The sequence below is a fragment of the Schistocerca serialis genome, chromosome 5, assembly GCF_023864345.2.
Source record: "Schistocerca serialis cubense isolate TAMUIC-IGC-003099 chromosome 5, iqSchSeri2.2, whole genome shotgun sequence".
NCBI classification, from domain to species: domain Eukaryota; kingdom Metazoa; phylum Arthropoda; class Insecta; order Orthoptera; family Acrididae; genus Schistocerca; species Schistocerca serialis.
The window spans coordinates 78,981,703-78,995,568 of record NC_064642.1 but is presented as its reverse complement, the minus strand read 5'-3'; the positions used below and the strand labels follow the sequence as shown (position 1 = coordinate 78,995,568).

The 13,866-nt window shown below is 44.5% G+C and overlaps 1 protein-coding gene across 1 annotated transcript in view; it reads left to right on the top strand.

Annotated features, from left to right (window-relative positions):
* The window catches only part of LOC126481755 (peptidoglycan recognition protein 1-like), a 97,268-nt gene that overhangs the window by 64,954 nt on the left and 18,448 nt on the right, over window positions 1-13,866 (top strand). The window contains exon 2 of the mRNA XM_050105709.1: window positions 8,865-9,044. Within this exon, the coding sequence (XP_049961666.1) occupies window positions 8,865-9,044 (180 nt within the window). The remainder of the gene's footprint in view (window positions 1-8,864; window positions 9,045-13,866) is intronic.

Genomic DNA, 13,866 nt, shown 5'->3' with positions numbered 1-13,866 from the left:
GAGTGTATGGGAGTGTGTCAGTGGGGAAGGAATAAAGAGAATGAGAAAGTAGAAGGGACTGTGAGGCGGTGATAAAGAGAGACAGAGTGTATGAAAATGGCAACGAGAAAGAGTGCGGTAGCGACAGTGAGAAGAGACAACAGCAGTAGGAAAGAAGGAACGAGATAGTAGCACTAAGAGAGAGCAAGAGGGAAACAGTGACACTGAGAGGAGAGAACGATGGGGACTGAGACTGTGACACAGGAGACAATGACAGGGAGACACAAAGAGATAACGAGAACGAGTTGGGCTGATGAGTGAGTGAGAGAGGTTAAGTGGGTGTGGATGGGTATGCAAGCGACGTACAGCGATTGACTATAGTTCAATTCTTTTATCTTGGCGGCTCGCGCATGCTCGCCCAGACGCGGGAGATTGCTGCGTTGCCAGTTGCACACGACGCACGCGCCAATAGAAACAGCGCCATAGTATAGTATAGTTCGCAAGCTTACGTTTAGGGAGGAGCGCGCAGTTTATGAAGTAAAGCCACCACGGCCGCATTAACCCTATCGCTGCTACAGAGACGTGCTCCCCGCATTCCGCGCTGTGCGCGATTTTGTCACTGCACTGCTCGCCTGTGCTGACACATGGTGTTTCCGACTGCTTTGACACACTTATCATTCGATTCCACAAAAACTATTTGGCCCAAAAATTAGATTTTTACACATCTCCTTGACTGATACCTTCCCCCCACTTCCTTTGACTGACTGAAGTGCTTTAAAATAAAGCCAAACGCGCCCGGTGTAAATGAAACTTTTATTACAGTCGCGAAAGACGGAATATTTCTCAATATTACATACGACACCTATGTGGTACTTAAATTAAATGAGATATTGTTATACAGTAAATTTTATATGATATTTAGGTACCTTGTCCACATTTCATTCTCAACATTGTGGCAACTAAAATCGACCATACGGAAAGTATACGCTATGGACTTTTACCTCTGCAAACTCAACAAAATTTCGTGCAATGGTTTACTACATTTAATGCTGCACAATAACTGGGTTAAACATCGAAATAAAATTAAGTCATTTATGGGGGGAAGGTATCAGTCAAGATGTGTAAAAATCTAGTTTTTGGGCCAAATAGTTTTTGCGAAATCGAATGATAAGTGTGTCAAAGCAGTGGGAACACCATGTGTCTGCACAGGCGAGCAGTGCAGTGATGACAAAATCGCGCACAGCGCGGAATGCGGGGAGCACATGACTGCAGCAGCGAAAGGGTTAATGAAGAGACAAAGCACTAGAAATTTCAAAAAATTGTATTCAAACGAATAAAATTCATGAAGTAAGACACTTCGATATTGTTTTAAAATAAAAAAAATATTTAACATCGCACAAGGTTTGAACTCTATACCTATCGCTTACCAACCCAACGCCTTAACCGTTACGCTAGCGCAGCTCGTCTTGCGAAGTCTCTTCATAAGGACTGTAACAAGTCACGCAACATTCTGACAAACACTGTTGGTATGCCTATGAATTACTCGCACTTCGTCGAAGTACAATAGGAAATAAACAATTACCGCTGTTCTTTATTGCGAAAAAGCGGTTCGTGAAATTGATACAAACACCTTTCCTTGCTATCGCCTGAATTAAGAGTCTTATTGCTTGTTTGGTTTAATTAATTAATAAAAAATGAAGCAATTGGTATAAAGAATGGTTTTTCCAAACTTTCAAAAAACAAAGTCTGCTATCAAGACATTGCTTTTGTTCTATTACTTTGTTTATGACTGAACGTTTCTAAAACTGAAGACACTCGTCCGTGCTCTGCTCTACAGTCGAGTTCTGGCAACGTCGTTCTCTGTTCATTGGCTGACTGTATTTTTTGACGTCAGATGCGCAGAACGAACCTAAACTCGGCCGCCAACATAAATGACGCGCACTTTAGTGGGTGTGAGAGAGGTACTGTTAGGGGAGGTTGTGGGAGTGTGAGGTGAGTTGTATGTTATAGATAGTGCGACCGTTTCGCATGCTAAAGGTGTCGAGGAAGGTTGAATGAGGCTCCTGGGACTTAACATTTCAGTCGGTCTTTTAAATAAACAGGAACATACTAGCTTTTTTTTGTTCTCCTATTGGAGCACTTGTCCGCTGGTTTTATAATCTATTATCATTAAAACATTTCCAAACTTCCTTAATATTTGTTTTAGAATCACGGATGAAGTCCTTTTTTCCTGGCATACTGGTTTTGCTGTATCATGTTTACAGGGTCTACAGCGTAGCTTTGTTGAAAATATTTAATATTCGTCTCTCATTTAGCCCGCCTCCTATATACCATTGAGTCGTCTCCAACCTTCAGTCAAACACGCACGCTCGGATCTCGGAAAAAGCTACGCAATTCATGTAAAGTCACTAGCTTATCTACATTCCTTGCCTGTTCGCTTACTCGCAAGTGAGCTGTTCAAGCAGTCGTCACTGCTTCTTGCTTCGCGAGATTGCTGCTCGTAATGTTAACCAACCGTCTCTGCTGTGTTTAACGATGGAATTCTCTGAAAGTTGACGCCATTGTTCTTAATTTCAGCAGGAGTACTTTTGATTTTCCTAGATTCTGTAGCAGCCCATTTCGCTTTTCCAGATCATTCCATTTTTCCTGCAAATACGAGTATTTCACTTTAGCTTCCCTGCACTTCCTATTGATTTCATTCATAAGTATCTTACACTGCCATATGCCATCATTTTCTTAAATATATTTCTATTTCATCTATCGTCAATCATTTTAAGTATTTTTTCTTTCATGCTAGGCTTGTTTGTGGTTACCTTCCTTCCATCCATATTCTTCTGTCCAACTTATGTGATTGGCTCTGTTAGGGATGTTCGTTCATCTTCAACTGAACTGCCTACTGTGTTATTTACCATCGCAATATCTACAGTTTGAGATAACTTCAAAGACACATTGTGGCGTACGAAAACACATCACCTATAACAAATCGTGACACGGTTCCACCGTAACAGATACAGTGGTCAAAGTAAATGTTGGCTATTGCTTTGTTGTCAATACTCGACATAAATAAGAAACAAAACTTTTTTCTCTTATTATAGTCACAAGAAAACGAAAATAAAGGAGATATATCTTACAAAAGATTCCACTGCAAACACTGCCGTTTCTTCTCAGTCTCATCTTGCATAACACATAGTTTATGAACCAACTGCCACTTCTTGTAACTGGATATACTTTTGAATGCGGTTAGGCATACTACTTACCAAACTGTCCAGATAATCCTGTGGGGTATTATCCCATTCCTCCACAGTGGCCTCTATGATGCCCTGTATAATCGGTGGTGGAACAGGACTATTGCAAACAGCTCGTTTTATCATCGCCCACGCTTTTTCAACAGAGCTGAGATCTGGAGAATATGGAGCCCATTCCATCCGATAGGCTCTATACTCCACTAGGAAGGTGTACACATGATTGGACGATGGGGGCTTCACTGTCGCCTATCACCGTGAATACGGTTAGTTCATGAGCCCACGCGAATAGTAAACAGTTGTGAAAACACACTTGACTTCTTAGAAACAAATAATCCTGAGTTAATAACGAGGATCAAAACGGATAGAAGGATTGAAAAATTGGTTCAAATGGCTCTAAGCACTATGGGACTTAACATCTGAGGTCATCAGTCACCGAGACGTAGAACTACTTAAACCTAACTAATCTAAGGACATCACACACATCCATGCCGGAGGCAAGATTCGAACCCGCGACCGCAGGAGCAGCGCGGTTTCGGACTGAAGTGCCTAGAACCGCTCGGCCACAGCGCCCTGCGATACAGAGATTAGTGAACACAAGGTTGTCGTAGCGAGACTGAATATTGTAACACCCAAATCCTCCAAAAATAAACGAAAAATTTACCAATTGAAGAAAGCAGATAAAAATTCACTTGACGCCTTCCTGAGAGACAATCTCCACTCTTTCCAAATTAATAATATTAGTGATAACCAGATGTGGCTTGAATTCAGAGAAATAGTATCAGCAGCAATTTAGAGATTTGTACCAAATAAATTAACAAACGACGGAGCTTGTAATCCCTGACACAGTACTCGTTAAAGCCTGTGCTATGGTAAGTGAGCGGGATTCACCTTATGAGAAAGGATTTTCGTATAGTTATCGACAGTGTACCTGAATGGTGGCAAATCAGACTTACATCCACTCTGTAATAACAGTGATCCGTCAAGTAAGTTCGAAATGGAATTGCACGTCAGGATGGATCAAAAGCAACCCAGAAGATGCTACCAATTAGATAATAATACGGTCGCCAGCCTAATTAGGCATTAGCTGTGTTTCTTCCCTATACAAGTTGGTATATATTCATGCAAAACAACAAGTTGTAATACTGCATAACATAGTCGAATTTTAGAACCAGAAAATCTATTGAACTGATAGTTTCACGTTCTGTACTGATATGGAAAATCATGAATACATAACACTACACTATAATGTTTACTACAAAACTTTATACTGTATTAATGTGATTAAAATCGGGCATAGGTTACCCTAGAAATTGTATTTTCATGCCACACACAAAATGTCAATTTTGATAAAGATAAAACACTGATAAATTTTGACTTTTATATTGACTTTAACTTTTGTTGGTCAAACCTATTTTGAGCACTTCAGAATTCAATCGAATGAGGGAGGACCCCGAAACTGTTATGGTAGCTGTATTTAAAAAATTGATTACTGAGTTTATTATGCGTTCAAGATTTCCAGTATATAAGTTACTACTCTTTTCATCTTATTTACTGCTCATTTAAATGCCTTTAAATCTGTCTCGAAATAATAAACTTCATTACTATATCAACACTAAAGTTATCTTTCAACTTCGTGAGACCCTCATTATTCATTTACTGGTTCATTAACAAAACATTTCTTTAAACACCATTCTAACATAACTAGTTCTGCAAATAATTATTATTAACATAAATTTTAATTATCATTTCGGGACACTCGGATTGCACAACATTTGAAAAGGACCCTGTCTAGGTTAGTTGTGAGGATAAATAAATGATGGGAAAGTTCTGGTAAAATTTAGGTTATTATTGCACCAAACAAACACAGTTCACTCTCGTGTGGACGAATACAGTACTAAAAGTTTCAACCTGCTAGTATCGATGCGGCGGTTGGCGGGTGGCGAGATGGCGAGGCACAGAGCACACATACAACCACAGCTATGGCTCTTGATGTATTGGCACTTTAATTCTTCTTAGCGTCGCAATACTTTTCCATTTACTGCCTATGGAATTTTGTCGTGCTGTGTGGGCGTTGGAACGGCATACCCGAGGCTCAGTGAAGCTATGTCTTCCAGGAGAGCCTCCTCGCTCCAGAAGGTGTTGCGCAGACCAATGCCCAACTCCAACTACTACTGCTCAGCACGTTGTGACGTGCAGTGCCCGTGCGCATTTTCCCGCGCTCGCCTGCCATCCACCTTTTACGGCTCCCTTACAGAGAGGGTATTCACCCGAGGTTTCCCATTCTACATATCCTAACACATTGCCTAAGTATGGACCAGACGCACAGTTACCATTTTAAACATCTTACAACAGTCTCAACATTTGTTACATTTCCATTCTATTACAATATTACTTGACATTTGACATCAACATTAATATTCACATTGAAACTTATTTATAGTTTTCTTAACACAATGGCACGAAACAAAAAAAATTGAAATCAGAACATCAATTACACAAGTTTATCGGAAAATCGGATGGAAAAAACTACTTATATGTACAATAGCACAACGTCATTGTTGTTACAAGCTCATCCTCCTTGGTACACAAAACGGGTCAGAACACTGTTGAAGAAACAATAAAACAAACATGTCAAATTTAAAACAGACGCAAAATAACCAAGATTGGCGATCTTTTATAGAAGCTCAAAATTTAGCGTGGACTTCAATGCGAGGTGCTTATAACAGTTTCCACAACGAAACTTTGTCCCGAAACCTGGCAGAAAATACAGAGATTCTGGTCGTATGTGAAGTATGTTAGCGGCAAGAAACAATCAATGCCTTATCTGCGCGATAGTAATGGAGATACTATCGAAGACAGTGGTGCCAAAGCAGAGTTACTAAACACAGCCTTCCGAAATGCCTTCACAAAAGAAGACGAAGTAAATATTCGAGAATTCGAATCAAGAGCAGCTGCCAACATGAGTAACGTAGAAGTAAATTTCCTCGGAATAGTGAAGCAAGTTAAATCACTTAGAAAGCACGTCTTCTGGTCCAGACTGTATACCAGTTAGGTTCCTTTCAGAGTATGCTGATGCATTAGCTCCATACGTAACAATCATATACAGCCGTTCGCTCGACGAAGATCCGTGCCCGAAGACTTGGAAGTTGAACAAGTCACACCACTATTCAAGAACGGTAGTAGGAGTAATCCATTTAATTACATGTCCATATCATTAACGTCGATATGTAGCAGAATTATGGGACATATATTGTGCTCGAACATTTTGAATTCAAATGTTCAAATGTGTGTGAGTTCTTAAGGGGCAAAACTGCAGAGGTCATCGGTCCCTAGGCTTACACACTACTTAAACTAACCTATGCTAAGTACAACACACACACCCACGCCCGAGGGAGGACTCGAACCTCCGGCGGGAGGAGCCGTGCAGTCAGTGACATAGTGCCTCTAACAGCGTGGCCACTCCCCGCGGCCATTATGAATTACCTCGAAGAAAACGGTCTATTGACATACAGTCAACATGGGTTTAGAAAACATCGTTCTTGTGACACACAACTAGCTCTTTATTTGCATGAAGTGTTGAGTGCTATTGACAAGGGATTTCAGATCGATTCCGTATTTCTGGATTTCTCGAATTTGCGTGCTTATGGAATATCGTCTCAGTTATGTGACTGGAACTGTGATTTACTTTCAGAGAGGTCACAGTTCGTAGTAACTGATGGAAAGTCTCCGAGTAAAACAGAAGTGATTTCTGGCGTTCCGCAAGGTAGTGTTATAGGCCCTTTGCTTTTCCTTATCTGTATAAACGATTTGGGAGACAATCTGAGCAGGTTCTTTGCAGATGACGCTGTCGTTTATCGACTACTAAAGTTATCAGAAGATCAAAACAAACTGAAAAACGATTTAGAAAAGATATCTGAATGTTGCGAAAATTGGCAGTTGATCCTAAATAAAGAAAAGTGTACTAAAAGGAATTCGTTAAACTTCAGTTAGACGATAAATCTGTCAAATATAAAGGCCGTACATTCAACGAAATACCTAGGAATTACAATTACGAACAACTTAAACTAGAAGGAAGACATAGAAAATGTTGTGGGGAAGGCTAACCAAAGACTGCGTTTTATTGGCAGGACACTTAGGAAATGTAACAGACCTACTAAGGAGACTGCCTACACTAGGCTTGTCCGTCCTCTTTTAGAATACTGCTGCGCGGTCTGGGTTCCTTACCAGAAAGGACTGACGAAGTACATCGAAAAAGTTCAAAGAAGGGCAGCACGTCTTGTATTAATGTGAAATATGGGAGAGAGGGTTACTGAAATGATACAGGATTTGGGCTGGACACCATTAAAAGAAAGGCGTTGTTCTTTGCGACCGAATCTTCTCATGAAATTCAAATCACCAACTTTCACCTCATAAATCGAAAATATTTTGCTGACACCGACCTACATAGGAAGAAACGATCACCACAACAAAATAAGGGAAATCAGAGCTAGTACGGAAAGATATAGGTGTTCTTTCTTTCTGCACGCTATACGAGATTCGAATAATAGAGAACCGTGAAGGTGGTTCGATGAACCCTCTGCCAGGCACTTAAATGTGATTTGCAGAGTATCCATGTAGATGTATATGTAGATGCTCCAATATGTTCACCAAACGGAACAGACAAGCCTCCGTGAAGAATTGTCGATGTCGAACCATTTTGCACCTAGTTGCAGTTTCACTGTCCTTCTACCTCTTTCTGTAGATGCTCACGACAGTAGCACGTGAACATTCGACCAGCTTCACCGTTTTCGAGATACTAATCCACATGCTCTGCGTAATAATAACCTGCCCTTTGTCAAAGTCGCTCGTCTCAGTGGATGTTCTCATTTGCAAACCATATCTTCGGTAAAGTGATCCCCCTTCCGTTTCTTCTCCGCTTTACTTTTGTTACCGCGTCACGTTCCCGCAACGACATCAGGCGACATCCAACTTCGCGATGGGCAGCAGTCGTAATGTTTTGGCTTATCAATGTATACACACTCACATCAGTGTATTCGACAAACACACTTAGAACACACCTGCCATTGATCACATGCAAAAGGGTCTTGATGCGCAGAGGAAGAAAACGTTAATTATGTTCCAGAACAACCTCACACGATCTCCCACCAAATATTGCCCTACACTAATTTCTTAGTTTCTGTAAATAATGCGTGTTAGCGTTTTTCAATGATGTCGTAATAAAGTGATGGTTCGGAGAGGCAACTGTTAGTAACTGCATTCTTTGGTATTGCTTTTACTGCTGTATTCATGAAACCTGACAGTATTTCCCAAGTCTCGTATATCCTGCATACCAAATTTTGTCATGTTTGATTATCCCAAGGATATTAATAATGTTGGATGATACATCCATCAGTATCACTGGAAGTTGTCACTATAACAGGTATAGTATCTTTTATCAGTGGATCATTTTTGAGGTTCATTCTTTTTTCGTCATCAACTCAAGATCCATAGAAATCATGGGTTTTCAAAAACTGTATTTTGAGATAAATTTAACGAAATATCGGCAACATCATGTTTTCATTAGGTCATCTCTCGCGATTTTCTATGAAAAGTCTTTAAAACTGGAATGAAATGTGACGAATGTGTCGACCAATGCCATAGGTGGCCCACCAGGAGGTAACCAGGGCGGCTGCCTCAGCGACAGCTTCTACGAGACGGTCAGGAAGTCCACCGCCCTGCTTGCGGCTGCAGTGTTAGCCGTCCTAATGACTTCTGCACTATTAGCTATCTCCAGCAGGAAGAACACAAACGTCAGCCAGGACGCACCTAAGACCTCTGTAGGTAAGTCATCTACTTCATTGGCCTCTAGCGCAGAACCACACATGCAACTTAAGTTTGTGTTGTGGACTAAGGCGCTATCCCGGATACAACTCGTAGTGTTCTGTTATCCTGTCCGTTCTCCTTGTCTATGTATTCCACATGTTTCTCTCCTCACCTATTCTTTGAAGAACCTCTTCTTTTATTATTTTATCAATCCACCTAATTTTCAATATCCTTGTGTAGCATATCTCAAACGCTTCGATTTTCTGTGTTTCCGTACAATTCTTTTTTTTTTTTTTTTTTTTTTTTTTTGTGGTTTCAGGGCGCACAACTACAATGGTAATTAGCGCCCAGACTAAATTAGGAATGCACTGTGAGGCACAAGGTTAAAACAGCAACGAAACAGTCAATACTATAAAAGACACACAGGCATAGGATTAAAAAAACGGCATGATCAAACGTCCTTAGACAGATTTGTCAAGTTGATAAAACGAAGAACGCGAGCAGCTGCTCCGGGGTCATCCGCTAAAATGGCATCCAGAGTGCGTGGCAGGCCAAGATCAACGCGCAGTTTAGTAAAAGTCGGACAGGACGTTAAAATGTGGCGTACCGTCAGCAAATGCCCACATGGGCAAAACGGCGCCGGTGCAGCCGTCAGCAGATGGTGATGGCTGAACCGGCAGTGTCCAATTCGTTACCGGTCCAAAACGACCTCCTCCCGTCGAGAAGGACGTGAAGAGATCGTCCAAGCCGGGGGAAGAGGTTTCAAGGCCCGAAGCTTGTTTTCAGTAAGTGTAGACCAATCGGCATGCCACGGCGATAAAATGCGCTGACAAATGACCCTGCTAAAATCAGATGAAGGCACACAACAAGAAGCTGTCCGAGGCTGGAGGACCGCAGCCTTGGCCGCGGCATATGCAGCTTCGTTCCCAGGGATACCGACATGGCCAGGAACCCACATAAAGGTAACCGGAGAACGGTCGTCCGCCAGCTGCTGAAGAGAGCGTTGGATCCGGAGCACGAAAGGGTGAACCGGATACGGATCACTGAGGCTCTGGATGGCGCTCAGTGAATCAGAGCAGATGACATAAACAGAATGTCGGTGGCGGCGGATGTAAAGAACAGCCTGGTAGAGGGCAAATAGCTCAGCTGTGAAGACCGAACAATGGCCATGGAGCCGGTATTTGAAACTGTGTGCGGACAATAAAAGAACACCCGACACCGTCATCGGTCTTAGAGCCATCTGTATAAATGAAGGTCATATTAATGAACTTCGAACGAAGTTCGACAAAAGGGGAGCGGTATACCAAACCGGGGGTAACCTCCTTTTGGAGCGAGCTGAGGTCAAGGTGAAAGCGAACCTGAGCCTGGAGCCAAGGTGGCGTTTGGCTCTCGCCCACTCGAAAGGTTGCAGGGAGTGAAAACTCAAGGTGCTGAAGGAGGCGACGAAAGCGGACTCCAGGGGGTAGCAGGGCAGAGACATACAACCCGTATTGACGGTCGAGAGAGTCGTCAAAAAAGGAACGATAAGACGGGTGGTCGGGCATTGACAACAGCCGACAGGCATACCGACAAAGCAGTGTATCGCGCCGGTAGTTTAGTGGCAATTCACCGGCTTCGGCATGAAGACTCTAGATGGGACTAGTATAAAACGCTCCGATTGCAAGACCTAAATCCCAATGTTGAATGGAGTTGAGGTGGCGTAAGATGGACGGACGTGCAGAGGAGTATACGAAGCTCCCATAATCCAGCTTGGAGCGGACGATCGATCGATATAGGCGAAGTAGGACGGTTCGATCCGCTCCCCACGACGTACCACTGAGAACACGGAGGACATTTAGAGAACGGGTACAACGGGCAGCCAACTATGAGACATGTGGAGACCAGCTAAGTTTCCTGTCAAATGTAAGACCTAAAAATTTTGTTGTCTCCACGAATGGGAGAGCAACGGGACCGAGTCGTAAGGACGGTGGGAGAAACTCTTTGTAGCGTCAGAAGTTAATACAGAACGTGTTCTCGGCAGAAAAACGGAAGCCACTGGCGACACTCCCGGAGTAAAGACGGTCAAGACAACGCTGAAGACAGCGCTCCAGGAAACATGTACGCTGCGCGCTGCAATAGATGGTAAAATCGTCTACGAACGGGGAGCCTGATACATCAGCTGGGAGGCAATCCATTATTGGATTGATCGCTATGGCGAAGAGAGCGACGCTCAGAACTGAGCCCTGTGGCACCCCATTCTCCTGGCGAAAGGCGTCGGACAGGACAGAACCCACACGTACCCTGAACTGTCGATCCATTAAAAAGCCACGAATAAAAAGAGGGAGGCGACCGCGAAAGCCCCATGTATGCATGGTGCGGAGAATGCCCACCCTCCAACAGGTGTCGTAAGCCTTCTCCAAGTCAAAGAACACAGCCGCGGTCGGGCGCTTCTGCAAGAAGTTATTCATAATGAAGGTCGGCAAGGTAACGAGATGGTCAACAGCAGAGCGGCGCCTACGAAATCCACATTGTACATTGGTAAGTAGGCGTCGAGATTCGAGCAGCCAAACCAAACGAGAGTTAACCATTCGCTCCATCACCTTACAGACACAGCTGGTAAGCGAGATGGGTCGATAACTGGAAGGCAAGTGCTTGTCCTTCCCCGGCTTAGGAATCGGGACAACAATAGACTGGCGCCAGCATGCGGGAACATGACCCTCAATCCAGATGCGATAGTAAGTACGAAGAATAAAACCTTTACCCGCAGGAGAAAGGTTCTTCAGCATCTGAATATGAATAGAATCAGGCCCTGGAGCGGAGGACCGTGACCGGGCAAGTGCATTTTCGAGTACCCGTATGGGGCATTATAACTTTCACGATTCGAGGAGCGTAAGTTAGGTGGCCTAGCCTCCTCTGCCTGTTTTCAGGGGAGGAAGGCAGGGTCGTAATGAGCGGAGCTCGAAACCTCTGTGAAAAAGCGGCCGAAGGCATTGGAGACATCCTCAGGGGCCACAAGGACGTCATTCGCGACCCGCAAGCCAGAAACTGGTGAGTGGACCTTAGTGCCAGATAGCCGGCGCAGGCTACCCCAGACAACAGAAGAAGGAGTAAAACTGTTGAAGGTGCTTGTGAAAGCAGCCCAGCTGGCTTTCTTGCTTTCTTTAATAACACGACGATACTGCGCACGTAATCGTTTATAATCGATACACTTCGCCACTGTAGGGTGGAGTTTAAAGGTGCGTAAAGCACGTCGACGAGCACGTAAAGCGTCTCTACATGCTGCGGTCCACCAGGGGACCGGTACGCGACGTGGAGAAGAAGTAGTGTGAGGGATGGAATATTCAGCAGCAGTGAGAATGACTTCCGAGAAGTGTGCGACCTGACTATCGCAGCTTGCGAAGGTTTCATCCTGAAAGGTCGCCCTGGAAGAGAAGAGCCTCCAGTCTGCTTTGGAGATGTTCCAACTAGTTGAGCAGGGAGAGGGGGTATGATGCAGGAGATGGATAACACACGGGAAGTGGTCGCTCGAATGCGTATCAGAAAGTGCATACCACTCAAACCGGCGTGCAAGTTGGGTAGTACATATAGAGAGGTCTAAATAGGAATAGGTGTGAGATGTGTCCGAAAGAAAAGTAGGGGCGCCAGTATTGAGGCAAACAAGATTGAGGTGGTTGAAAAGGTCTGCTAACAGGGAGCCCCTCGGGCAGGATGCTGGAGAGCCCCAAAGGGGATGGTGGGCATTGAAGTCTCCAGTTAACAAAAATGGTGCAGGTAGCTGAGCAATAATTTGCATCATGTCTGCCCCGGTAGCAGAAGACGACGATGGAGTGTAAACGGTACAAATGGGAAATGTAAAAGTGGGGAGAGTAATTCGGACGGCAACTGCCTGCAGGCCGGTGTGCAATGTGATGGGATTGTAGTAAATATAATCCCGGACCAGCAACATAACCCCTCCATGAGCCGGAATACCTGCCACAGGGGGTAGGTCAAAACGCACAGAGGCATAGTGTGCCAAGTCAATTTGATCGCATGGGCGTAGTTTTGTTTCCTGGAGGGCTACGACGAGCGGACAGTGCAAGCGTAGCAGCAACTTTAAGCCCTCTCGGTTGGAGCGAATGCCGCGAATATTCCAATGAAGAAGTGCCATCGTGAGAAGAAAAAGAAAAAGGAGAAGCAAGAAGGGGTCACCTCGAAGGCCGCTGAGGGCCTGGCTTCGAGCGAGCACTGCCGCCGCTATCAATAGTCGGAGAGTCATCGTCCATTGGTTCAATAGGTTCATCGGCCATCTTGTTAAGATGGCCAGGAGGGGGAGCGTTCTCCGCCGGTGAACGGCCAGATCTTCGGCTACCAGCGGTGCGGCCAGGCGAAACGGATGACGGCCTAGGGCGGCAACCGCTTGGTGGCGCAGGAGAAGAAACGCGCCGTGGCGGAGAAGGAGAACTTTGCTTCCTATGAGCCTTCTTGGAAGGTCGTTTAGTGGAAGTACTAGTCGATGGCTGGGAGTTCGAGGTACGTAGGAAGTCTGCACGGGACGGTTCCTTCTTGAAGGCCCGTGCATCTGACTTCTGGGTCTTTGTTTTGGCAGAAGCTGATGAAGGTGTTTGTGTCTGAGGGGTGACGGGAGGAAGAGGAGACGTCGACCGGGCGATCTTAGCGCTGGCCGAACGGACGACCGTAGTGCTGAAGGTCAGATCGCATGTCTGCGTCGCCTGGTAGTCCGAGGAGAGGCGAGGACAGTACTGTATTTCCCCGCTGGGAGCAGCGTGGGCTTCCTGCTAGCAAATAGCTTGCGAGCAGCCGAGATGGACACTTTCTCTTTGACCCGAATCTCCTGTATACAGCGCTCATCCTTGTAGATGGG